The sequence below is a fragment of the Phaeoacremonium minimum genome, assembly GCF_000392275.1.
Source record: "Phaeoacremonium minimum UCRPA7 unplaced genomic scaffold PA7_03_scaffold_442, whole genome shotgun sequence".
Taxonomy (NCBI): Eukaryota; Fungi; Ascomycota; class Sordariomycetes; order Togniniales; family Togniniaceae; genus Phaeoacremonium; species Phaeoacremonium minimum.
Window position 1 is genome coordinate 299,129 of NW_006921344.1, and position 26,516 is coordinate 325,644.

The window sequence follows — 26,516 nt, forward strand, 5'->3', positions numbered from 1 at the left end:
CTTCGACAAGTTCTACTGTGGAGAGTTGGCTACACATAGACTATAGAGGTATTGAACAGAACATTGAATGAAACCGTCACTTGTTCAAAGAGACGGCAGCTTGCTATTTCAATATGTTTCTTGCGAACAAGGCTAAATGCAGTGACAAACACAGCGATCACAAAAGCCTTGGGCTTGTTGAAGTCTAAATCACACCAACATATATGCACTGGTCTGGGTTTTAAGCTTGTATCATTTTACCCTGTTGAATGGGCTCTAAGAAGCACAACGGACCAAACAAACTGGCCCCGCAGAGCCAGCAGCTTTTGCATTGAAGTTTGGAAATTTCTTGCCGCAATTGAGTGGAATCAATTGGTCTTTGGATCCGGGGGTTTCGTTTGGTGTTTCAAGTCCTGTCAGGTACGTTGGTTCCGCTCTCCTTTCGGTGCCTGAGGCTAAGCAAGAGGATCTTCGCTTGGATCACACACACTCCATCAAGGTAACCAAGCTGGTTGGCAGACGTTGCACCGCACCGCACACCATCTGGTAAATGCGTAGCACAGCCTGCCCCACCTTTGGCTTCCCGTTATAGATAAGAGCGGACAGGGAAGTCTTGTGTGGCTGATGACGCTGACTTTAAACAGGTAAGTCGAGGGACTTGGAGGGGGGCTAGAGGGCCTGGTCTTCCGGGAGGGATCGCCTAAACCGCGTCCTCGGAAAACCGAGGGTGTGCCCAAAGTACGCCAAAGTACCGTCTATTCGCCCTTGTAACGTCCCTGAACATGCGCTATCGTGCGTTAGTCGAATGTGCAGGCGACGTGTGTCTTGGATTGTGTGTCTCCCGGACCACCCTCCCAGAAAGAAAACCGAGACACTGTAAGCAGAGACGGAATGCATGCTCAGCAGGCGTTGAAGATTGAGGGAAGATGATCATTGATAGAACAAGCGAGACGGTTTTCCGTGTTCAGATAATCAAGTATTCTTTGCTTGCGATCTCAGAAGAAATCCGCGTGTCAAATTGCCTGTCAATTGACAGCTCCCAAAGTCTCTCCTCTCTCTTTCGTCCGAGTTGTTGCGTACGTTGACCTTCCGCTTCTTTTAATTGGGTGCCATCGCGTACAACGACTCTCCGCTGCAATGCAGTTCCCGCGAACCAATAACAGCCAGATCTTATAGTTTGGAGGGACCATCGGCAGGCCTGCATTTCATTTTTTGCGCCGGTCCCCAGTCCAGCTTGATCAAGCGAAAAACCACATGGCTGTTGTTGCTACTATGCTGTACTAAGTGGGAATGAGGGGCGGGGTAGCAGGCGGAAGACGGGTAACGACCGGAGCTCTCTTTGGAGAATAGGAAATAAAGGCGAACTGCTGTCGTCTAACCCGGGCATGTGCTCTGTCATTTTAATTTGCCCGGGAGGGGAAGCTGGTAGTTACGGAGGACTTCGTCCCTAAGGTTGTCCTTGGAAGAGGGTGCCCGTAACAGGAGTATCTGTTAGGTTAATCTGATCTGATCTTACGTGAAAAATACAATACAACGTTGATATACGGCATACCTTGGAAGGCATATGCAGTTCTGACGATCTCTACGGTATATTGCTGTTTTGTGACTGGTCGGGAATAATCCCAAGACAACTCCAGAGAGCTGGATTGTTCAGGTATTTGAAGGTAATTCTTTAACAACCGAGGAAGTCAGAAGGTGTTCAATCATGCTAGTTCGGCCCTGCGCGTTTTTATGACCAGACTTCTTGTAACCGTCTCTTAACCACTGCTACCCATACAGCTAGGTAGTCTTGACGTGGGGATCCATCCTCCTGGATGGTTGCTTACAAAACCACTTGGACACCTGAGGGGTCATCCCGCATGCTCATAAGCTCTTTTGGAACAGAAAAAGGAAAAAGCTTCCATAGGGAAGAGGCACGAGTGGACTGGTGGAAGCTGACGTGCATCCATTCGTCCAGCCACAGACTCCGAGCATTACCTCTCACGGCCGGCGCATGCCGGGAATCGAGACATACAGACATACATGTCTTGCCCTCGACCCGGAAAGCGTGGAAGAGGATGCGGAGTGATGATGGGCATGGCGGTCCAGAGTGTGACGGGAAGTCTCGGCCGCCAGTTATCAGCAAGTGGAGGGTGGGGGGTACTACAGCTACATGAGGTGTGGAGAGGATGTATCGCGAAGTACTCGACTTTTATACATACAAGTAGATTTGAACAGCAGGTGAAGCAGGCACCTGGAGGAGAAATGGTTCCTTGCAACCTGCTTGTTTCCTTGACTGCCAGCCGAGATGTTGGGGGCACCTGGCGATGCATTTTGGAGCGGAAGATCTGCTCACACCGTACTCCACCGCAAGTTATTTTTGACATAGCGACCTTGCAACCTCGGTGGAGTTGATCGCCAATTGGGCGCGAGGGCTCGTCACATAAAGTTCGTTGTCAGCCCGGACAACCGTTCCTGGACAGATCGTAGCATAGGGCTGGGCGTCTCCCCTAGCAGCCATGACCATTTGTGGTAGACGGCGGGTGGTCTGCCTTACTGTCCTCCAGTCGCGGAAGAGGCCTTACTGCCTAGGCTGTGCTCACCTGAGCGAGTATGCCAATAAACGTGCCAAAGTCGGGCCTTTGTGTACGTGTGTGCGTGCGTTTCCTTTCCCTGGCCCCCCCGTAAGCTGATGCTGTTCCGCAAGGTGATCGAGTGTGGAGGCGAATGGGAGTACGATGTCGCACAAAGGTCATCCTGCGTCGGGCGCAGGTGTCAGGCGAGATACCGGAAGCGGCCAGCTCAGTAACCTGGTCTGCATCGTGCTCTGAGTATACTGACTGACAGTGGAACAGAGAGGCCAAAATGCAGGCCGTATCATCAGGTATCAGCCAACAGCCAACAACACACATTGAACTGTGCGAAAAGCCTAGAGCGGGAGAGGAAGGATATTGGGTAGGTAACCATTTAATGTGATATCTATGTACTCGTGCGTTCCTGCTCCTTCGTGCCTGCCGCCAACAGTCGATGTATCTGATTCATGGATGCTGTGCAGTTGCCGTCGAACTCCATGGACAGACATCAGGTAACTGCCTGTTTTAGTGGCCGGTGACTAACTCTCGGTAGCAGGCACGCCTAGCAGCCGCCATCTAAGTTGGGAAGGAACGTTTCAAGATGAACAAGATATCTCTCTTCGGGAAGGTAGACTCGCGCAAAGAAGCTGCCGACCTAGGTAATTTGCCGTAAAGCCAGATACTTACCTATGTCAATTACCATTTGTACCTTTTGCCTAGGCAATCGCGAACTCAACTCTGGAGACAACATTTCGTTATGCAAGATACAATCTACAAGGCGACCGTGCAAACCTTTGGACCCCCAACCTGACTGGAAGCGAATCCCATCACCAACGACTGTGATTGATGCAACACGAGCCGCCTATGGGGCCTTGACAATAACGAGCCTCCAATGAGGTATGCTGGCTGCTCTCAAACCTGGCTGGTGTCATAGTGAACCGCTCAGTGAAGGATATTGTATGGAGTAGAGTAGGAGCCATAGCTTGAGAGGCCAGTGTCATTGACGCAATCAGGAACGCCAGCCATCATGCCGGCAGACCAGCCGCTGGTTAATGACGGGAAAATGGGGGAAGCCACCCTTCGTTGCGCCAACCCGGCCAGTCATTCCCGGCATCTGAAGAGCCTCGAAGCCTCCGCCCTCCGAGGACCCCCAGCCCTTAATAGGATTTTACTTGCTAGCTCGCCAGCAGCGAAATATGCTATGGGGCAAAACATAATATCTGAGGTAGTAGAGCACAGCACAAGCCTCCGAATTCTCCATTGGTTCCATCTTCACGATGTCAAATCTAAAACACGCAGCAAGGGGGAGAAGGTTCTTCATTCTCCCCGTTCTTTCTCGGTCGGGATGGGGGTTGCAGGTGCAGGCGGTGCAGCCCACAACGCCAGGACTTCTTCAATACCACTGGACATTCTACTGAAACCAGTCACACGAATGGAAGTACCTCTCGCCGACCATTCTGAGCCAGCTGCCCTCCTGGGATGTCACAATGCGGTGCTTCAATGCGCAAATATCGCGATTTTTTCTGTGCTTCTCGACCAGATCATAGTTATGGCATCACTGTATGGATTTCATTTACCATTCTTTCAAATGCGAGGACTACAGACTGGCGTGACATTCCATTTCCAATGATACTTCACCGACCTTGTCTGACTATTCCACTCGATCTCGGCATTTTAGCTCTAGTAGAGCCAGCCACGCGACCTCGTCCAGGCCGGCCGGTGCGAGACTACGGGAGGTGAAAACCGTATCGTAAGCCAGTGCCAGCAGGACGGGTTGATGGACGCCAAGAGGCTTCAGCGTTGCCCACTAACAGGACAGCGCCGGCTGACTCTGCCCTTTTGGTACGAAATGACAGGCTAGCAGAAAAGGCAAAGTTCAAGCCCCAAACGATGTACCCGCGGTACCTGCTCAGCCATCATGACTGCAGGGCTCTCAAGGTTGGAATTGCCAACAGTGGATGGACGTCACTTACACAAATAGGTTTGTTTGCCTTGAGCTTGCCTCGTATTGCCTCACTTCTATTGCCGTGGGGTTTTGTTGCACATGACAAGACGCAGTACATTAGACAGGGTGATGCTGGTGATTCACCCGGGTGCAGGACTGTCATTTCCTCAGGTTCTTTCTGGAACACGCCTGATCGATCGATCCCAATTCTTGGTCCGGAGCACGCATCATCCCTCGCAATATGGCTAGCCTAATGTACGCCCAAGCCAGGCGCTGTCAGGTACATACAATCCTGCCCCAACTGGGCATAAGATCCCTAGTATCATAGTCTGAGCAGATCCGTCCGCAGCATATTGCGTATGAAGCGCATTCACGGCAATAAGCGAGTTTACGTCGGCCTTGAGATCGTCACGCCGGCCTACATTTACTACGGTATGTCCCGCAGCCGTCTCGCGCGTCCAGGCCAAGGCCCTTACGCTGGAGAGCAGGCGTGTTTCCCTCACTTTTGGCGGTTATCTCACGAGAGCCATATAATCCCTCCTTTGACTCCCCGCACCCATCTTTCCGCGGAGCGATTGTCTGTAACGCAATTGCCACAACTCATGGGAGCATTTGGAGCGACTATTCGACTTGCATATAACTCCGCCGAAGAACGAGCGGATGGAGGGATGGGTAGAAGTGAATTGACACTCATTTAGCTACAAAGTACCCTTACCGCAGGGGATCCGCTAGCGCAGCTAAGTTGGTGGTGGGGAGGGGATGAAAGTTGTACAAGTGAGCCACACTCGGCTGGCATATCCGCTCGCTGGAGGGTTGTCCATCAGTCGTGTTCACCCAAGAAACCCCTACCAATCCGAACTCAGGTGCTCGTCACCATCTCGCTGCCATCACATTTGGACCCATTCAGGGCTTGATTGCAATTCCGCCAAACACGACGGGCAAGACAGGGCAATTAAGAGAGCCTCTACAGGAGATGGACGGCCCAGTCGCCTCCCTCGCCCACTCGTTCACTCGCTTGTCTGGCAGTCTGGTCACCACCCTCTTCCTGTCTGGGACGCTACTGTAGGTAATCAGCTAATATTCAGGGTCTGGACTCTGGGGTCGTCTTGCGGCCTTTTTCCTCCTTCACTTGAACTGGCTGGACACTTCACCTGAAAAGGGCAAACCCGCCCAGGTCGCTTGCTGTTTAGATACCGCACTGAAGCAGGTGCTTCAATAGAGAAGAGGACCATTGACGAGTGCCATGCAACAGCCCGGCTGCATCTGCTCTGCTGGTCACCCGTGGATCCCTGACCCCTGTCGTCTGTCTCAAGTACCTTGAGGTATCGCGGACCCCGGCCCCCAGCTCGACCAAGACAGGACGGGGAGCCCATTCTGGCTGGCTGTTTTTGCTGGCCTGGCTGGTGAGCCACTCTCAGTCCACGCACGCGCTCGCTCACTCAGTCCCTCTCAGCAGTCAGTGACAGTCCAGTCAGTCACTTTCTGGCCCTGGCTTCCTGTCATACCATCATCCATCTTATCTTCTGCCTTGCAATGAGTGAACGAATGTACTTTGGGAACAGAGGAGAGGTGGGCTTAGCGGGTGCCCGCCAATATCCATTACTTTAGTCTACCGTAGGTACGTAGTATGGGAGAGTAGGTAGGTAGGCTAGAGTTACATACCAAAGTTCCGCATCTTCTGTGTCGCCTGAAGTATCACCCAATGCTGAAACTGAGGGCGAGGTACATGCAAGCCGGGCCCTTACCCATTCATCGGAACCTTGGAACCTTCTACCTTGCCCGCCCGCCGCTGGGGCCCTGCAACCACTTCACTTCGCCCACTTTGTCTGCAGCACAGCAGAGTACTGTACCTAAGGTACTGTAGGTACCTCTGCGCTGCACTGGGCACACCCGCACCTTGCTTTGCCTTGCCTTACCTTACCTCACAAGAGTTTAGTCTGGCGGTGGCCCTCACTCACTCGCCCGGCGTCCGTTCATTGTGCCTCTCTTGCACCGGCTTCCGCTCCTGACCTTCTTTCTTCGCTTCCTTCTCTATCCAAGTACGTCTTTACGTGCTTGCTTCGTGCAAAGAACTCGTCACCTCGTCTCTTTGCTCTGCCGGGCCGTATTCTTTGTCTCTTCACATCGTCAACTACCTACCTTACCGTTGTAACCGAGACATCTGCCCTGCTCTCCCTTATAGCTGGAGCGACGACCACTAGGCGGCACTAACGATGGGATGCCCGCATCCTCGGAACCGCTACCTGCAGTGCGTTGCTTAGGCATAGACGACGTCGAGTTCGCTCAAGACCTTTGACTCTCCCACGATCCTCCTCGATACCACATACCATAGAAGACAAATTAGACAAAGGAGGGGGAAAAAGCTTCCTCGGTGCTTCTGTCGGAAATAACTCGTCAACAGACCCTCTGGCGAGGGCTGTTCGAATTGCCGATTTGGAGTGCTGCTATTGAGTTGGTCATCCGCCATCACCATGGTGCTCAGTATTCCCGACTCCGGCCTCCAGCTGGAGAGCTCGGCCAAGGCCGCAGCCGCTCTCCCGCTTCAGGCTTTTGCCCTCACATTGAGCGACAGTGTGATTGAGGATATGATAAATTGCGTGCAAAATGGCCAGGATATCCAATTGTCCCTTGGGGGCAGCCCTGTAAGTCAAAATCCCACGAGTTCTTCTCTATTGAACGCCGCGATGCTATTGTTCCGCGACTACAATACCCTCAATAAGCTTGCACCACCAGCAATCAATTGCTATTGTTCTACAATAGCAAATATTTACTGCCTTTTACTTTGGAGGCAGATGCCCAACTTCAAACCGCCTCAATACTCTTCCCGAATCTTTTTTACTTACAAACCCATCGTTATAGACATTGCTCTACGGATCGAGCACCCACCACCTCTCTCCCAGCCTCGATACCTCTGCGTTCGACCTCTACTTTACAGACCCCTCAGAATCCTCCCGCAAAGCCGAGCGGCTACCGAATCCCACGATGTCGATTTTTAGGAAGCCGGAGTTCAAGCACAGGATAAAGCAGCAAGCACCCAGAGTGGTGACCGTCGGGGGGCCCAAGAAGGTCTCCAATGGACTCGACAAGGACATCGAAGCGCTCCAGAGCTCGCTGGCAGCACACAATGCTGAGAAGCTCGAGAATGCGTATGGCTGTCTGCGGCGCTTGGCAAACTGGACTCGACTAACTTGGACTATAGGACTCGGGTCATAGATGCACAAATCTCTACGAAGCGCGGCGGAATGAAGGGCGGCAAGGCCGCCAGCAAGAGCAAGCTGCTGCCGGCGGGCAAGAGCGCCATGGCTGCGGCCATGTCTTCTGCTATCACCAGATCTGTACCCTCAAGCCCAGCTCTCAGCGGCGTGGGCTCTCCCTCACTTGGACCGTCCCTGTCCGCGTCCCAGCAAGCGTCCCAACAGGCGAAGGAGCAGCGGTCGCCCATTGTGCATGAGCTAGCTGTCAAGGAGCGTTCGTATGATGAGCTGTGGAAGCAGTGGCCAGGTGACTCGGAGAAGGACTTCAAGACCGCTTTGGATAAGGTCGCCGACTTTGACGACCGCTTGCAGAAGTATGTGATGAAGAAAATCTACTGGAAGGAGTTGGACGTCTACAAGTACAAGTACTCCAGCGGCGAGCAGAGAAAGCAAGCCATCGACAATGCTATCAAGCAGTTTGACAAGATGAGACTTGGCGAGACGGAGCCGGAGTGGCAGAAGCTCCTGCCCAAAGAGGAGAGAGGCAAGGGAAAGTGCCTGAGCAAGCTACAGGCCGTCATTGCAAAGGGTCCCCCGCAACCGCCGGTGAAGGCCCCGAAGATCACAGTGCAGGACGCGGAGGACTCCAGTGCAGGGTCTTCGAAGAACGGAGACAGCGACGAGAAGAAGAAGAGTGCTGCAAAGGGAGGCGCAGCCATGGAGCGATCTTCATCACAACCCATACAGGCTAAGGCGAAGAAGGTCAGCGAGCGCGAGGCGCAGGCAAAGAGGCTTCTGTCCAACTCAAAGAAGCCAGCTGCGCCAAAGGTTTCTCCAACAAAGGCTTCAGCGAAGGGCGGAAAGCCGCGGATCCTGTCCAAAGAGTTCATCTCGGACTCGGACGACTCATCTTCTGAGGAGGCACCGCTGTCAACTACTGTACCGAAATCTAAACCTGTAGTCGAGAAGGCTAGGGATACACCACCGCCGAAGCCCAAGCCCCTTCCTCGTAAGGAGATCACCAAGCCACAGGTGACGGCACTACCACCCAAACCACCGAAACCATCCAAACCTGTCAAGCGACCGATCGAGGATGATGACAGCAGCTCCAGCTCGGGCACACCCCTGAGCAAGCGCTTTAAGGGTCGCGAGATCAAAGCGGCGCCGCCCGTTCAGAAGCCGCACCGTACATCGGACGTCTCTCAGGGTTCGCGCGCTACCAGTTCTGGCATGTCATTCGCCGGCAATGGCAAGTCTAAAAACACATCACCTACCAAGTCCTCACCACTGGCCTCATCGCCGCCGACGAACGCCAGCGACCTGGAGCAGAATGAGCCGCCTATCAACAACAAGAAGCGGAAGGCGGACCACGAGCGTGAGCGCGAGGCCGAGGCCAAGGCAGCCAGCAAGCGGCAGCGCCTGAGCCAGGACCTGATGAGCAAGGCGTACAAGTTCAAGGTGTTCTACCAGAAGTACGAGGCGCTGCACAAGGAGATTGTCGGCCAGGAGAACCCGCCGGAGCACAAGATGATGGACCTCCTGGAGATGCGGGAGCGACTGCAGACGATGAAGACCGAGATCTACCGCGAGATACCCCCGGAGCACTGAGAGTGGAGGAGAGAGATATTGATGCTTGGGACGGGAGATGCTTGCTAAATGATGGACGGAGAGAGATTTGATGACAGATGAATGAGAACGTCCATGGCGGACTGACTAGTTTGAGGGAAAGTATTTTGATTTGCATTTGAAAAACCAAAAAGGGTTAAGCACAGGGTCATTGGCATCACAGGGCACCAAATCGGTCTGCATTGAGGGGATTTAGGGGGTTTGTAAATGGCAGGCACAGCACAGCGTGATTTTTGACAGTCAGTCACGATACCAGGACACACCAATGAATAAATAAAAAGAAATCAATATCAATCAAAACATTGCTTCTCATGTGAACCTATCTGTAACCGAATAATACGATACAAGCGTTGTAGAGTCACTCAGCCTCGATGCCACGTATGGGCTTCGTAAGCAAGATATCTACATCTGGAACGCCTTGCTTTGGTGGTCTGTCTGGAGTACGAAGCAACTGCATGTTACTGTCTCTTCTTATGACTCGTACCTGACTCTTCTGTGACTTTTTCCTGAGGATACTGGAAAGTTACTGTCAGAGCTCTTCGGACCCCAACCCAGCCGTTCACATTCCTCGGCAGCAGCCGGGCCGGGGAGGCCAGAGATCTCGATCTCCCTCGAGGAGAGAGTCGTCCGATAGGGCTCCACTTGGAGCCGGGGCGGGAATGGCCTAGAAAAGAATGCAATTTCCAGCGCAGGAACTATCGCAGCTTCTTGTCTCACGTCCCGGGGACCCGAGAGGTCGGGAGAGAGCTGCACCCAATCCAGCGCGGGTTCGGGGAGACGAGCCCAGGAGGCTAGGGATGCAGGTTGTGCCCAATGAGGAGATACGCTCCGTGCGAAACCGGTAGTGGTTCGCTATATGGGCAAAGAACTTATATAGTCGTGTCTTATTGCAGCTGCGTCGGAGAGACACCGTCCTCCTATTCACTGTAGCAATGTCTCGGGGAGGTGGAAAGGGGGGCTCGACTGTCAAGTAAGCTCCCTGGCCTAGAATCAAACAACCAACAACTCTCTCCTCGATCCTCACAAAGGCCACTGACGTAAGGGTTTGGAGCAGTGGCTTCCTGGTGGCGTAGCGGCGTGAAAGGAGCGCTTTTTCGTTATGAATTTCTTGCTGTAGGAGAACCAGACTAACGTATACGCGACCTCACATTCCTCAGCTATGGTGGTGGATAACTGATAGTAACCTGCCGCCTTTTCTTCCCAGAGATCCCCGTCACATAAAAATCGTACCCGTTTGACCCAGACTCGTCCAGACTCCAGGGCTTTGCTAGCAGTGAAGAGCAGCCAATCAACTTGGAGGTAATCAGTTCCCTCCATGACTTCGCTTATTGGGTCTTGAATAGGAGGATGGCGCAGTGGCCAAGGTAGAAGTAGATGAAGTGCTTAGTTTCTGGAGCGCGGGAGAAACAAAACGTTAGCCGTTCGCAAGTCTTCAGAGTATGGTAACATGGCGGTTTTCATACCATGAGTGACGAAGCTACCAAAGTTACGGCCGACAATGCAGTGCCATGTGGGACCCTTGCGCTCATCGAACGTCCTCTTGATGTGCTGTGCAATATCCTAGAAGGAGTATTAGCCCCTCCACATTCGCGAAGGTCCATGGGAACACCACGGGGAACGAACCTTCTCGATCGTGAACTTGGCCATCGCCTCCTGAGCAACGTCAATTGCTTCCGCCTGCATATCTTCCGTCTGAATAGTTGTCAATTATTGTCCACAAGGAGACCACATAGATGTCTCACCATATCTGCCGACTTGATCTGGGCTGTAATGCACGGTAGGTTAGCTATAGGTTGTCTCCTCAGAAGGCAAGCATGTTGCTCTACACACCCTCTAGCTTCTCACGTGGGGCAGGAGAGCCTGATGACTGCTTGACATCCGCCATTTTGTGTTCGGGTTCTGCGAGATGTTGACTTCGTTATGTAAATGACACTCTCGTAGCGTTGAAAAGGCACGCGCTGCGACGAAGACTGGCCGTTAGCGATGGAGTGCTGCGGCTGATGCGCCGTCTGAACGATAGCCTGCTCTGGGGATCCGCCGGATGCGACTTATGGTTTATCTTACCTGTGACAAGGAAAAGGAATAAGACACTGAACGCTGGATACAGGGCTGTTGGCGGGCGGTGGAGAGGTTCGATGCAGTCCGAATAGGGGTATTTCGCGATGTTCGTGCGTATTGGGAACCAACAGTCGCGTATGTTTTGGCGGATCAACGTCCAAAAGGGTCGCCGTCACTTTTGGAGACTGCACGGACCCCAACGTGGGGGAAGACGAAGACAGGCGGTTCCACTTTCTACTTCAAGATCACGTGGTGATAAGAGATAGAGCAGGAAATTTTCTAGCAGCGGGACACCGAAATTTAAAGGGACCTCAAGATGTGCAAAGACTTTTGACACTCGATCTTCAGAACGAAGACATAACCTACCACCATGCCATATTGTTGATCGACTTTGAAAGCTTGTCCAGTAATACCTGGCAAGATGGAGGCATCAAGAGTGTTCGTCAAGAATCTACCACCTACCCTCACAGAGGCAGACTTTCGGAGGCACTTCTCCTCCAATGGCAAAGGCCAGGAAATCACAGACGTCAAGCTGATCTCGAAGCGACGGATCGGCTACATCGGCTACAAATCCCCTCAGGACGCCGCCAAGGCAGTCAAGTACTTCAACAGGTCATACATACGTTTGTCTAGGATCTCTGTGGAGCCAGCAAAGACCGTAGGTGTACCCTTCAGCTGTGCTAGATTCGATACGGATGCTGATGTGCTCTCTCTAGATCTCAGACCCCTCTCTACCGAACGCAAGAAGGGCGAGATATGACGATGTCGGTGTGCCTACACAGGCGCTGGAGCCTAAGAGAGAGGAGGCCACCTCAGATCAACAGCCCAAAAAGAGGAAGCGTGAGGACTTAGACGAGTCCGATAAGAAACTAAAAGAATACCTTGAGGTCATGAAAACTGGTCAGGTCTCCTCAAACAAGCTTGAGGGAATAATGGACCCGGGCCAGCCGGACGTGGGCAAGGAGGAGCCGGCTCTTCAGATTGAGGCAGAGAGCGACGATGAATATGAAACGATACCAACTAGACCAGCAAAGAAGCCGAGGGAAGCGACTGAAGGGAGAGAAGCGGAGCCGGCTACACAAGATCTCCGGGTGGCGGACGTTGTCAAAGGTCAGGACCCTCCGACTCTTCCAGAGGCATCGAGGCCAACAGCAGATGTGAATGCCACGGATGACGACTGGCTGAGATCCCGGACCAATAGGCTGCTGGATCTCGTGGACCCTGATGATCCTGAGGTTGCTGTTAAGCAGCAGAGCAGTCAAGTTGTGCCAAAGCAAGGCAGTCAAGACATACCGGCGGACGGATCTCCTGTTTCACCTGGGGTTGTTGATCAAGATGTCGTTGAAGATCATGAGGAGCAACCGGCGCATCATGTCGATCAGGATAGTGCTGTGGACACAATCCGGGGGACCGCAAGGCTGTTCCTTAGGAATCTTCCCTACAGCGCTACGGAAGAGGACCTCAGAAGCCATTTCGAGACCTTCGGCGAGGTGAAAGAGGTAAGACCGTCTCATTTCCCTTACCCACTCCCCCTTGAGATTTTACATGTCATGATGAACCCCTGATAGGGACAGCTTATACCGATTGGTAATTGATGAGAAGCTGGGCACAGTATTTTAGTAGATGCTTCGTGTTTCTGACACACATGTACCCGACTACTTCTGTTTCTTATACAGCTTGTTGCCATAGCCTTCTTGCTAATCCACACTAGGTTCACTTACCTGTTAGTAGCTCTGGTGCGAGCAAGGGCTACGCGTTGATTCAGTATTCTGAACCATCATCTGCCGTCACAGCATTCCAAACAACAGATGGGACGACTTTCCAAGGCCGACTGCTCCACATTTTGCCTGCGGCCCCGAAAAAGGAGCTCGCTGTGGACGAGTTTGCAATTTCCAAACTGCCTCTCAAGAAACAGAACCTGATCAAAAAGCGGGCAGAGGCGGCGTCGACCACCTTCAACTGGAATTCCCTGTACATGAGTCAAGACGCTGTCGTAGCATCGACCGCAGCCCGACTAGGAGTGTCTAAGAGCGATCTACTTGATCCCACTTCCGCGGACGCAGCCGTGAAGCAGGCCATTGCGGAGACCTCGGTCATCCAGGAGACGAAGGCTTACTTCGCTGCTCATGGCGTTGATCTTGACGCGTTCAAGTCTCAGAAGAAGGGGGACACAGCTATACTCGTAAAGAATTTCCCCTTTGGAACAACCATCGATGAGCTGAGAAAGCTTTTTGAAGAGCATGGCACTGTATTACAGGTGTTGATGCCTCCTAGCAAGACAATTGCTATTGTGCAATTTTCCCAACCAGCACATGCAAAGGCGGCATTTGCGAAACTAGCGTATCGTCGGGTCAAGGACTCGGTCTTGTTTCTCGAGAAGGCGCCAAGGAAGCTGTTTGGAGACCAAAAGCCTCCGCAGCCACAGGCGCAGGTGTCAGACGATCGCCCCGCTCAAAAGGTCTCTGTTGCAGAACTGCTGGAACGTGATGACAACTACGATCAGCTTGATACTACATCTCTATTCGTCCGTAACCTGGCCTTTGCCACTACTACAGAACAGGTAAGTTGCTTAACTATGCTAGCTCGTATCTTGGATCTTTTGAAGCTAACAGCTAGAAGCTGGCCGAGACCTTCAAATCCCTTGATGGCTTCGTAGCTGCTCGTGTTAAGACGAAGAAGGATCCGAAGCGACCGGGCCAGATCCTCAGCATGGGCTTCGGCTTTGTCGAGTTCAAAACTAAGGATCAGGCCTTGGCTGCACTGAAGGTCATGGATGGCTACGATCTTGAGGGGCATACTCTTGTAGTAAAGGCGTCTCACAAGGGACTCGATGCCGCGGAGGAGCGGCGCCGAGAAGATAATGCTAAGAAGGCGGCGGGACAGAGGACAAAGATCGTCATTAAGAATCTCCCCTTCCAGGCGTCCAAGAAGGACGTTCGGACCTTGTTCGGGACGTACGGGCAATTACGCGCTGTCCGCGTTCCAAAGAAATTCGGCAACTCGTCCCGGGGATTTGCCTTTGCGGAGTTTGTTACTCCTAGAGAGGCGGAGAACGCGCTGAACGCGCTCAAAGATACCCATCTGCTTGGTCGCAGGCTCGTATTAGACTACGCTGAGGCCGAGGCTATTGACCCTGAGGAGGAAATTGAGAAAATGCAGAAGAAGATCGGAGGGCAGGCCAATAAGATGGCCCTGCAGCAGCTCACAGGGAGAGGGCGACAAAAGGTCAATATTGGCGATAGCAACGAAGACGAGGTATGAATTTGATGAAGATTCAAATGTATTGATTATTTAGGCCGTCCAATGTGCGTGTGGCCCTTTAGAGAGGGCGGCGCGTTGCCAATTTTGTCTCGGCAGCCCTTGCTAGGAGACTCTTCCCTGCGAACCTGTTCAGCAACACTTGATGCGATTTGGCCCCACCTGATCTCAGCCTCCTCCCTGGGCAGAGGCTCCTTCAGAACTTAAGCTAGCTTATGTGTGAGTTTAATCTCATTGCATGCCTGCGCGCTCGGGGTCAATGGACGCGAAAGAGACAACATCGCCACTGATTTCTGGGGAGCTTGTCCGCACTGGACCTGCGATCTCGAACATCACAGCCCTTCATTCCAGTTGAATCGTGCGAGCGGAGCGGATAGCGAAAATCTTCAGAGCTGTCACCTCATGCATGTACCAGTGTACATGCGATGCACCACCCGAGAGAGGCAGTGGCGTTTTCTCCAGAGGCGTCTTTTGGTCTTAGCTCGCTGGAGACGCCCTCGGTCTGTCGCCCTGGGCTATGCGTTGCAGAACTAGGATGCAATCTACCGAAGATCTAAGGCGATCCCTGGTATCAATGTATCATGGGGACGATGTTGGCCTAGGGGCCACTATATACCCTTCGCTCCTTGAAAACAATGCTCCTTCGATCCGGTCAACATATTTGATCCCAAGCTCGCGCCTCGATGTCATTCCTTTCAACATTTCTTACAACTCGTGTTCACCTGTATCGAGCGTTCCTCGATAGGCCTTGAGGCATCCAGTATCATTCTTGACGTTCTCGTCAGGCATTTGTCACTCCTTTAAACTTTTTCATTCTTTGCCTTCACGAAAATGGATCTCGCCCACCAGGTGCTGCCTTCCCAAAGGTATTCGCCTTCAAGAGCTTATTCTTATGACGCCCGTCATGAAGTCTCTAGTATCCGGCAGCCGCTGCGAGAGTCTACTGGCAATGCTCAGCATCAGAGCCTGGGCTCGCTAGACCTCTGCTCACAAGGCCTCACTGGCATCCCTACACTCCCTTCATCAATCCCAACACCTCCCATCGTCCCTACACAGTCACTCGGCTCTCCTTATGGCTCGGCCGCCTCAGGGCTCAGGCTGCGCCGGCAGCAGCTCCGCGTCCAGAAGAGGAGCAGGCGTGGCGTCAACCCCATCTATCTCTCTCCCGAGTTCAAGCAGTATAGACTCAGGCAGGCAGAGAAGGATGCACAGATCTGGCCTGATGTGCTGGAAGAAGCTTTCTTGGATGGTGTGTTTAACTCAAACTCACGTAGACTTATCACATTGCACACATTAACACACGCCTATAGCTCTCCTTCTAGTCCCTCACATGGGTCGTCGCAAGTTCTCTATGCGTGACCGGGAGACCGGTTCCATGCAATTGTTCGGGCGTAACATGCTCATCAGTGAGTATCTGTGGATTGCTTACTGCAACTCCCTGCCTCCTGGTGCAACACCGGAGAAAGAGAAAATGTGGAGGCACCGCAAGCAGGTCTCATCTCACATTCAGGTGCTTAAGGGCTTCTTCCTGCACCATCGATGCTGTAAGTTTATTTTAGCCTCCCGGTGATCTGCAGGCACCACTGCTGCTTGCGGAAAATAACCGTTAGATGTAATTTGTGTGTGCAAGGGCTGACAGTTGAATTACCCCAGATCACTTCTTTTTTGGAAAGGAAGAGAAGGAAAACGCCAAGCCGAGCAAGGACAAGATCGGTGCGGAGTCCTTCAAGACTAACCCAGTCCTAGTGGCTCTATCGCAGGGCCGGCTCCCTGAGGTGCGGCCTAACTACGACTATTTGGCTCAGCTCCTTGCTTCAGACTCCCTTGTCACTGTCAGGCCTAAAACCTGCTGGATTTATGTGTTCAACAAGAAGATCAGAGATGATGTTGAAGGCCTCTCAGAGTCAAAGACCTACCATGAGACCGAAGGAGTGCTCGATAAGGCCGACTTCCCTCACCGATACAAGTTCCTGTCCGGAGTGGAGAACTGGGCCGGGCGGGAGAAGGATGATCGCTCCATCCGCGGCACGCTACTGCATGAATACACGTGGAACATGAAGCAGGTGGAGTCGTCCTGTGTCCGTGATGTCTCCCAGGACTGGGAGCGAGATTTCCCCAAGCTCAATGAGCTGCTCGAGACGGCCAGCCAGGACACCCGCTGCGACATTCTGCACATGCACGTCAGGCTTGACCTGCATACCGTTGCCCGACTTCCGGAAGCCAGCGGTCTCAGCTGCCTCGTCAAGATCACAATTGCCCAGCCGGCCCTCCAAGGTCACCGCTGGCGAGTACTTACACGGCTCGCCCGACCGCCTGAGCTGTGCAATGCAGGAGAGCCTGCGCTGCTCACGACTGGTACTGACATTGGTGAGATCTTCCAGCACAAGCCGGGCTGTGATGACGAGAACCCGAACTGCGACTGTCGCCACGATCCCAGCCGCCGCCGTGGAGATGCCTGCCGTATTCCTTTCCCGGCACACGAGTGGGCGAGCACACTGGCGCTCTTCGCTCACTACCCGGCGTACCCGGCTCCGCAGGGCAGCCGGTCGAAGCGGGCCATCAAGCGTGAAGACGAGGATGGCGCGAGCGGTGATGAAGTGACGCAGATGGAGCTTGTGAAGCAGATTGCCATGTTCCAGGAGCTGTGGTCTTGCCCTCCTGGCGCAACCGGAAACGACCGCCAGGGGTGGACACGACGAGCGGTCCTGCTTTGGACGTTTGAGACAACGCACGCTTGGAAGGATGGAAAGCACGATGAGGTTGTTGTGCAAAGCCCAGGCACTGACTGGCGCTTCTTGACAGCCGTTGACCCCCAGAGCCCTAGCCACTTGCAGCAGATGATTGTCAGCCCAACATCGAACCCTCTGTCAAGAGACAATGTGATGTCGCCAACGCCGGATTACCACCAGCATCTGAGCGCTGCTATGAGCGAGAATCTCAACTCAGCGTGGGACTCTGCCTGGGCAGGCGGCGATGGCTCTCACCACCCAACGACTGTTGGTCCCTATGGTCACTCCATCAGTGTCTTGGACTCCTACCACAACGGACTCGCAACACCACCACCAACCGCAGCGCTGAGGTCCTCGTACGGAACTGACACGACGAGCTACGATGTGAACGGCGTCGGTGTCCACGGCCACCACGACCTCGAGAACCAGGAACTCAACTACCTCGCCGCCACGGGTGCGGGCAGCCGGGCGTCGATCATGGCCGAAAGCAGCTCCGTCGGCACCGACACTTACCTCTCCGCGGCGCCGGGGACGATCGGCGTGTACGACGACGTGCAAGCCTGGGACGGCATGAACCTCGGCGACATGTCCCAGCAGAGCTGGGCCGGCGGGTACGCGCAGCAGCCGAGCGCCACGCTCGACTGGCACCACGGGCTCGCTCCGGGGGGAGGAGACGACAGCCAGGAGGCGAAGGCGCCGCCGGCGCACATGGAGCAGTGGGCGGGCCCGTCGACGACGCCCAGCCCGGGTGGCAGCCAGCATCATCACCATTCGCAACAACAACAGCAACAACAACAGCAGCAGCAACAGCAGCAGCAGGCCTGGAACCAGCAGCAGAGCTGGATGCCGCCGCCACCGCCGAGCCAGCATTCGACGGGCGGCAACGGCGGCTGGGACGAGAACAGCATGCCTCCGGGCCCGTCGGGTCTCAGCCCGCTCACCAACAACAGGAAGAGGCGAGCGGATGCCATTGAGGACGCGGAGAACTACCCGCTCACGGCGGTCCCGAAGTTGGGGCCGTCCTGGGACCGGTATTCATACCCCGGCCGCCCGCCGCTGGTCAGACAGGGGAGGACGCAGTAGAGAGGAGTAAAGTACACGCAGACATCGGGAGGACGAGCAGCAATATCAAGATACCCCATACACTAGGACTATTTACGAACAGGCTCGACTCCTTGGTTTCAAAGACTTGAGGAATGATAAGGAGGATCAAAAGGGTTAGGGTGGGGAGGCGTTTAGGGTCAAGGTCAGGGGGTCTCTGCAGGATGAAACTTATGTATAGACGATTGCGTCTCACGGTTCTACGATTTAATGTGCCACTAGGCGTTACGAGTTAATTAATGTTTTGGCCTTATGTCTTCATGGCTTCACCTTCGTGGATGGCTGATGTATGAATAACAAATTTCAACCACGCATTCTTAGTGCCCGAGCAAATATCTGTGAGAATTACTCGCTCTTCGTCCCAACGGACATACCAGCCTTTGAAGAAATCATTTGGAGAGCACTTAAGACTAGGTCAAACCTCACCCTCCCCTCAACCATGGATCAGACGAGATAATTGGCAGGTGTATTATCGTGTTAGACCAATGAGTTGAGAAAAGGAGTTGGCGCCACGGAGCCGCGCTCGCCATGCCAAAATGTGAAACCAAGTTTCTAGAGCCTTGTTGAGTAATATATTGTTCGTAGTGGATGTGATTGTTCTCACTTCGGGAAGTGGTGTCAAAAACGTCGCCCCTGTTCTTGTTGCTCCGCTCCCCCTATTGTCTATCCGGAGGCGATGTAGAGACAGTTTAGACATCGGATGGTGATCTTCAGATGTGCGTGCCAAGAGAAACGAAATGCCGACCTTGTACAGTGGAGAATAAGCTCCATCTGTAGGAGAGATATCTGCAGATTTTCTTGCGACACTTGACCTATCGACAAGCGGGTTGGATAGAGTGGCACAGACACGGCGTGAAACGAAGAGAGCCAGTGTTTCACAAAGGTAGGGACAGAACCAGACCCATGCAGCGACGCGCAAGCAGAGCAAACAACGCAGCTTTCTCTAGCAGAACCGCTTAAGTCGGCATGCCGATTTCTATAGTCTGTATATCACTGCAATGGATCCATTTTGAAGAACGGAGACAAGACCATTTTTAGTAATAAGAGCCTGGGGATGATGTCGAGATAGGATGAAACACTGGTCGCGATGGAGTTGAACCCACAAGTCGGACTTACAATACACCTGCAGCCAAAGACCTCCGGAAAGAGAAGAACACGATTAAAAGGCAGCAGAACGACTGCCAGAAGGAGCACAATCAGCTTACATTAAGTGCAACCGTAAATGCGAAAGATTGAGGATATCTGGTACGGGTGTAAGTGTTCCCTTTAGCCGTAGTTGCCACACTCGATGCCGTGTTGGAGATCACACGCCGGAGAAAGCACCCCAGGGTTATGCTTGCAAAGAAAAGGGCCAAGATGTACAGACGATGAGACACGAGATCCCTGCGCCCATCATGTGGAGCGCCAGAGAATCTGCACGTGTAATGGCTGACAGAATAGGAGAGATTTGAGAAACACAATAAGCTTACCGTCTTTGGACGAACGACAATTCATGCGCAAACGTGAATGCTGTTTCAACGATACCATACCTGCCCAGGACATCTTTAGAGGGCGGCAATCACCAACCCAATGCCATATCATGGCAGAAGCGCAGAGAGGTGGTGAGTGATTAAGCGATGTCGTACAACCATCAAGATGAGGATGCCTTTCCTTGGATGCAGGCGAGATGAGGGTGGACACTGGCGATATATTTATTTACGGCTGCGGCAAAGAGGCGCCAAATGGGTCCTATCAAGGATGCGATCGTGAGGGTACAAGTCTGGTGGTGCGGCGAATGCCTGTGATATTTTCCTTGGAAGGTGCCACCGAGAGAAGCTGCTAGGCGCCGCACTTGCGGTTGCACGCGAGCGAATAATTGGCGGGGCCCGTCTGCTGCATGTAACGGGCAGGCACGCACACCTTTCTTGGCAGGCACGACTTGGAGCGAAGCAAGCGAAGCAAGCGAAGGCCGCGGCCTTTCTCGACTGTGCAGCGCATGAACTCGTCGACTGGACCAGATGCATCGAGGGGCAAAATGAGGGGGGCTAGGGCTATCTTGCGACCAGTTCAATCCAGTGCGACTCCAATTCGCTCAGTAATTGACAATCAATAGCAGCAGCAATAGAAGATCAATAGCGAGCAACGGCAGGGACCAGCACTTGGACCACCTGCCAGGGGCTGGTTCAGGCTGGTTCAGGCTGGCCAACCCTGTAAGTTCTGTGGTGTCGTCCCAGCCCCTTGTTCCCATCTTTGTTCCAGATTCTCACCTGCAGACTTCCCCTTGTCCCCAGAAGTACCTCTCCACATGATTTACTATGCGTGGTGACCTCCAGCCACCATCGCTTGGCATTCCATGCCCGGGAACGGTCGGCGAGGAAAGGGCCCAAGCCACCCCTGGCGAGGAAGGAGCCTCCCATGCCTCCCATGCCTCCCCCGCTGTATCCACTGTAAACGGGAGGCTCTTATCCACTCCCGCCCAACCCTCTAGGGACATCTGGGACTGCTGCCAGCGTATCAAAGCCCCTGGCGACTTCTCGAGTACACCTGAACCCTGCCCCACCGGCAGGAAGAGCCGCCCACCTCCCAACGTCGGACCCGCCCAGACACTGAATGGAGGAGAGTCCTCCTCTGTCAGACAGGCATGGCTCACATGGGAAACATCCAGACGCTGAGGGCCAGGGATTTCCATTCTGCCATGGGCTTTTCACGTCTTTGCCTGTAGCTGCGCTGCCCAAACACGACGACCCTGGATGTGCAATTCTGCCGGCATCTGAGTGGCTGCCACATGCGACGCCGACATGCCTGCACCATCTGGTCGCCAGCTGGGGGAGGGGCCGTTGATCCTTGTTCCATGTCCATGCCCTTGTTCTTTTCCCTGTGTCGAGCTATCGTGCTATCGTGAGCGTTGTGAGGCAGACGATAACCGTTCGCTCGCATGGCCGTGATTCCATTGAGGCGACGGAAGCTAAGAATCTCAGGCTGCTAGGTAGGTGGAAATACCTCGAGACGGACAAGGACAAGGAGGCTCCAGACAACGGCCATGGGGCCACCACCCATCCTTTGTTCTCGTGCTCTCATTGTTCATGTTCATTGTGAAGGTATTGTTCGTATCAACCCTTGCCGTCCCATCAATATCTCGTCGATCATCTCACACACCCTTTCTTCCGGGTCTCCTGCTTTCCACAACTACTAGATACTCCTGTATGCGTGGATCGAGTGACTCCCGTGCCGCTGCCTTTCAAGCACTCCAGACTTTGACTACTTGATCCTCGCCCACCCCCGTCTTGTTTGTTTCTTCTCCCACTCACCTAACATCTCTGTCTCCTTCACCTCTTACGGTATTTGCGCTTGTTTGATTGACGCCTGCGCGTGTCCGTCTCCATCGCCGCACCGGCACAGGAAACCTCACCTCTTGGCGACCAACTGTGCGACCACTCATCTCCGACTCACCATCTCGCCTCACCTCACCTCTACTCACCTCACACCACGGACGCTGAGTATCATTCGACTATCTCACGACCTTCGTTCCCGTGACTCATTTACCACCTTCTAATCAAAGGAAGCGACCTAGGCGGTCGAGTGGGCCTTGTTCTCGGTCGTTGCCTTCATTCATTCACAATGAGATTGTAGTCAAAGAAGAACACCCCCCTTCCTTTCTCTTCTTGATTCAGCAGGCCTGACAATACACGCTGCGCGTCTTTTGTCTTTTTTGAACAATTGTTTTTGTTCTTGACCAAGCGTCAAGACAGTCCTCTCATTTTTCCCTCGATTATCTACATTGATATCCGCACGACGATCGCTGTCTTGAAAACTGCCCCGACGTGGAATTCTCCAACCTACCTATATCCGCCAACCACCGCAGCATCTCCACACTGACATCAACATCAACAACAACAATTCGATTCATATCGATAGAAAAAAAAAATATAACTGCTCGCTTGGCAGTGCGAGAATATTCTCATCCGAATCACGGATTCTTTTTTCACAATCATTTTCAACAGTCTTACTGTACTCCCGAGAGAAAATGAAGACTTCAAGAATGGGAAAGAGCGCCATGGCGGCCGTAGTACTTGCCTTAGCGCATACCACTTCTGCCCACACCTGGGTCGAGCAACTCATGCGCATCGCGTCGAACGGAACCCTTGTGGGAGAGCCTGGATTTATCCGCAGCTACACTCCCCGAACCGATCCTGCCTTCCACGACAGTGAGATGAGCTACCTCATCCCCCCCAATGGCAGGCCTACTGGAAATAAGATTCTCGAGACCGATAACATCTGCCATCCCTCACAGACCGTTGGCACTCAGAGCGCAGGATTTCCCGTGCTAACAACGGCGCCTGGAGATTTCATCTCTCTACGCTACCTCGAGAATGGCCATGTCTCACTTCCACAAAACCAGAAGGGCAAGCCCCTGAATCGTGGCACAATGTACATCTACGGCACCGACCAGGCGACGAACAACGACACGCTACTTGCCATCCACAAGGTGTGGACGCCAGATGGTCAAGGTGGTGACAAGAGAGGTCGCCTGCTTGCGACAAGGAACTACGATGACAACCAGTGCTATCAAGTCAACGGGGGCGAGATCTCTACGGAGCGACAGAAGGAGTTCTTCAATAATAACGAAGAGCTCTGGTGCCAAGCAGACATCCAGCTCCCCAGCGATCTCAAGGTTGGCTCAACTTACACCCTGTACTGGGTCTGGGATTGGCCGACCTTCAGCACGGATGATGTGCCGACAAGCGAGTCCAACGGGACCATCACGCTCACCGAGATGTACACCTCGTGTGCCGACATTTCTCTTGTTGATCCCTGCAGCATCGACAGCCCTGCATGTGCTGGTATTAATGGTACCAAATCGGCGCTCACTCTTGCGAGTCTTGCGAACACGTTCGTCAAGGGTCAGCCGTACCAGGAGTCGGCTATCCTGAGCCAGCTCGAGAAGGGCAACTTCGCCGTCGCCGTCCCAGGCATAGAAGGCACGAACGGCGCGGCCGATGGTGATTCCACAGACGGCTCGTCTAGCGACTCCGACTCCGCGACAACCCTTAAGACCAAGACAAGACACAGCCATCAGAAGACCGTGACCGTGACTGAGGGTATCGCCACAGTTACAGTTACGCAGTACGTCGACTCTAGTACCCTGGCAGAAGCTACATCAACTGCTACCGTCACTGAGGGCGTCTCCACCGTCGTTGTGACGCGGTTCGAGGAGGCGACTGCTCCCGTGGGCACGGCTTCGACGCCCGTCGAGACCGGCGCCGCACCCCTCGTCACGTCCGTCACGCCCTTCATGGCACGGCGTGCGAGGTGGAGCAGCGGCAAGCGAAGTCTCCTAGGACCGCATTAACACCACGGCTTCTTCTTGGCTTTCACGGCTTGCCCGACTCGAATTTAGTTGGCACCGGCTTCTCCAACTGCACATACAATAGGGATCACAAAACAGGATAAATTTTGACGACGAGAGGAATGATGATTTTCGCACATACCATACCCATTTATTACCCGGATAGGGGGGGCATCGGAAAGGGGGCCGGCGGCATGGAACGGAACAGCACATACTTGCTAGGCGTTGAGTGGAAAAGGCCCATAGACGGCAGCATATTCACACAGGAACACCTTGTGTTTCTCTCTGGGGCGTTTTTGATACCATTTTGAATTTCCTGATAAGCTAGAGGAGGGGGCTTTGCATCTCGGCGTGGCTATTTCGCCGCCGTTGGCTTGTGTGTAGGCAAGGGGCGTACGGACTGTGGCAGGATGAATCTGTCTATCGATCAGCCTCGGCCACGAGCAGTCTCAAATCCGGCATTTGATAGGCTTGCTTAGGAACACGAAATTTCTTGAAATATAACTTCCATCTGACTTCTCTGTGACGCGCTTTTGTGTGACCAATGCTAGTAGTAAATTTCCTTCCCGGTTTAATCTCCGGCTTTTGCCAGGTTACCTACCTACCATCCTGCACTCTTGACATTCTCTCTGTTTCCACGTGCGTGTCCCTGTCCCTCTCTCCCTCTACATCTCACCGCACTGGGCAATAATCACATCCAGGTCCGGCACGTCGCGCCCGCGGCGGCCCGTCTTGGTCGCCTCCATCTTTTTGACGACGTCCATGCCGTCGACGACCTTGCCGAAGACGACGTGCTTGCCGTCCAGGAACGGCGTGGGCACCGTCGTGATGAAGAACTGGGAGCCGTTCGTGTTCGGGCCGGCGTTCTGCAGCAAGATGTCAGTATGAGCCGGGGTCCTGGAAAGACAAGTAGCAAGGCGGATCGATCTCTTCTCCCGAGACGAGACACACGCGTCCTGCCCCCGTCTCGAGTATGCCCATTCGCCTCAGGACGGTCGGGAGAAGCGAGAAAGGAATATATATATATACTCACAGCCATGGACAGGAGGCCCTCCTGGTCGTGCTTGAGCGCAAAGTTCTCGTCGGCAAACGCCTTGGTGCCGTAGATGCACGTCGACCCGGTGCCGTCGCCGTTGAGGAAGTCGCCGCCCTGGCACATGAAGCTGGGGATCTGCTCGCCCACACCAGGTCAGCCATCCCCCATCACTCATGAAGAGAGAGAGAGAGAGGGAGTCTATTTGGGTAAGGTGGGAGTCCACTTACGATCCGGTGAAACCTCGAGCCCTTGTAGCCCTGCGGCCGGCCCTGGTTGTTCTTGGTCTCGCCGGTGCAGAACTGCCGGAAGTTCTCGGCCGTGCGGGGGACTACGTCCTTGAAGAGCTCGAATGTGATCCGGCCGAGGGGCTCGCCTGGTGGTGGGCGGGCGTGTTAGAGATGTGCGTGCTATGTGGTTGTGATAGGAAGGGGCATGTTGATGGGCAGGGAGAGTGGCATCGTGAATCTCAGGGGTGAGCCCCGAGAGTGCCAGACCGCCATTGTCCGACTATAGCGACTATAGCATAGTCGGACAATAAATGAAGTCTCTTATAAGACTGTCTCATGAAGCTTCGAGTAGAAACCTATGTCTTTCACCGCATCCCGGCAGCAAAGGTGTAACCTCCAAGCCCAACATAAATTTCAAGTGAAATGAAGTGAAGCGAGTTGATGAGATTTTCAAGCTGACTTACCGCCTAATGTGATGTCAAAGAAGACCCTGTCGTGCACAATATCCTTGTCAGCCAGGCCATATCGTACGTGAAGTCGAGCGGTTGCCCAAAGCAGACAATATCAAATGGGCGGTAACAGGGGGTGTCTAGTGAGGCTGCTGCTGCTGCTGCAAGACGTCCAGTTATGGATAGCCTGAACGCGCGAAAGCTGCAAGCCAGGCAGCTGGAGGCAAGTACTTTACTTACAGTGGGTTGCCGTTCTCCGGCAGCTTGGTGGGCGGCATTGCCAACGATTGCAATACCGATGCGGTACTCGGTGGGTGTCTCTCTATCGGGGTGGTCTTCAAAGCTCCTCCGTTACCTAGGTAGAGCTTTCGGGGACGGAGGTTGGTGCTGGTTGGCTGGGTTCACTGTTTGGTCCGGCAAAATCGTGCACTGGGTCGATCTTTTCGGCAACTTCTTGGCCCGGAATCCGGGGCTTACGGTGGGGTGCGTGCTGCGGACTCCACCGTCCTGCTTGCACGAGCTGCAATACGGTGTAATGCCTCCACAAAAGATAGCCATCTCTTGTCGAGGATTTCCTTTGCTCGTGTGCAAGTCTCTGGTCTAGTGATGACGGGTTCTACCTAGTCTAGTCTCTAAGCTTAAGGAACAAGGCGCGGTTCTCCGCCCGGGTAGATCGGACATTGGGCAGAAGAGGCATGTCAGCGACGACGGGGGCGAAGTCCGTCTCAATCGACAGAGGCAGGTGTCGATATCAATGAGTATTGTCTACGCCAGACACAGCGCCGCTTCAAGGTTGCGATTGGAGCGCGAGCCATTCCCGCATCGAGGTCGCCACTTGATGAATGAATGAGCAGTACATGTACGTAGTAAGGCCGCTTCCTCCAAAAGTGTGCATGAGTCGTGCACTTGCGGCTCAGGCATTGATTTGAGTACTGAATAAAGTAGATCTGCGCGCATATAACGGCGTATTACAAATTCCCAAGTGCACAAAGTTTATCTTTCGGCAACTGCACGCCGTTCTTCTCCATCCACTACG

General features: G+C 53.6%; 7 protein-coding genes across 7 annotated transcripts; 5 read left to right on the forward strand and 2 right to left on the reverse strand.

Moving 5' to 3' along the window:
* Nucleotides 1-4,717: 4,717 nt before the first annotated feature.
* On the forward strand, nucleotides 4,718-5,542 carry UCRPA7_5946 (hypothetical protein; the record flags this gene model as incomplete). Its single annotated transcript, XM_007918489.1, has 3 exons — nucleotides 4,718-4,731; nucleotides 4,805-4,908; nucleotides 5,340-5,542. The coding sequence occupies 3 exons, from the start codon at nucleotides 4,718-4,720 to the stop codon at nucleotides 5,540-5,542; spliced, it is 321 nt and encodes a 106-aa protein (XP_007916680.1).
* Nucleotides 5,543-7,458: 1,916 nt separating this feature from the next.
* UCRPA7_5947 (putative com1 regulatory protein) lies at nucleotides 7,459-9,278 on the forward strand (the record flags this gene model as incomplete). Its single annotated transcript, XM_007918490.1, has 2 exons — nucleotides 7,459-7,622; nucleotides 7,676-9,278. The coding sequence occupies 2 exons, from the start codon at nucleotides 7,459-7,461 to the stop codon at nucleotides 9,276-9,278; spliced, it is 1,767 nt and encodes a 588-aa protein (XP_007916681.1).
* A 1,343-nt stretch (nucleotides 9,279-10,621) lies between these two features.
* On the reverse strand, nucleotides 10,622-11,181 carry UCRPA7_5948 (putative dynein light chain protein; the record flags this gene model as incomplete). The annotated part of the gene is made up of 5 exons (XM_007918491.1): nucleotides 10,622-10,686; nucleotides 10,760-10,856; nucleotides 10,920-10,988; nucleotides 11,039-11,061; nucleotides 11,127-11,181. The coding sequence occupies 5 exons, from the start codon at nucleotides 11,179-11,181 to the stop codon at nucleotides 10,622-10,624; spliced, it is 309 nt and encodes a 102-aa protein (XP_007916682.1).
* Nucleotides 11,182-11,775: 594 nt separating this feature from the next.
* On the forward strand, nucleotides 11,776-14,615 carry UCRPA7_5949 (putative pre-rrna processing protein; the record flags this gene model as incomplete). The annotated part of the gene is made up of 5 exons (XM_007918492.1): nucleotides 11,776-12,012; nucleotides 12,071-12,853; nucleotides 12,923-12,941; nucleotides 13,181-13,914; nucleotides 13,974-14,615. The coding sequence occupies 5 exons, from the start codon at nucleotides 11,776-11,778 to the stop codon at nucleotides 14,613-14,615; spliced, it is 2,415 nt and encodes an 804-aa protein (XP_007916683.1).
* Nucleotides 14,616-15,443: 828 nt separating this feature from the next.
* On the forward strand, nucleotides 15,444-18,424 carry UCRPA7_5950 (putative regulatory protein abaa protein; the record flags this gene model as incomplete). Its single annotated transcript, XM_007918493.1, has 4 exons — nucleotides 15,444-15,478; nucleotides 15,530-15,861; nucleotides 15,923-16,156; nucleotides 16,266-18,424. 4 exons carry the CDS (start codon nucleotides 15,444-15,446, stop codon nucleotides 18,422-18,424), a joined length of 2,760 nt encoding a protein of 919 aa, XP_007916684.1.
* A 4,021-nt stretch (nucleotides 18,425-22,445) lies between these two features.
* UCRPA7_5951 (hypothetical protein) lies at nucleotides 22,446-23,771 on the forward strand (the record flags this gene model as incomplete). Its single annotated transcript, XM_007918494.1, has 1 exon — nucleotides 22,446-23,771. One exon carries the CDS (start codon nucleotides 22,446-22,448, stop codon nucleotides 23,769-23,771), a length of 1,326 nt encoding a protein of 441 aa, XP_007916685.1.
* A 662-nt stretch (nucleotides 23,772-24,433) lies between these two features.
* On the reverse strand, nucleotides 24,434-25,758 carry UCRPA7_5952 (putative peptidyl-prolyl cis-trans isomerase h protein; the record flags this gene model as incomplete). The annotated part of the gene is made up of 5 exons (XM_007918495.1): nucleotides 24,434-24,634; nucleotides 24,802-24,939; nucleotides 25,032-25,177; nucleotides 25,496-25,521; nucleotides 25,721-25,758. 5 exons carry the CDS (start codon nucleotides 25,756-25,758, stop codon nucleotides 24,434-24,436), a joined length of 549 nt encoding a protein of 182 aa, XP_007916686.1.
* Between the last annotated feature and the right edge of the window lie 758 nt (nucleotides 25,759-26,516).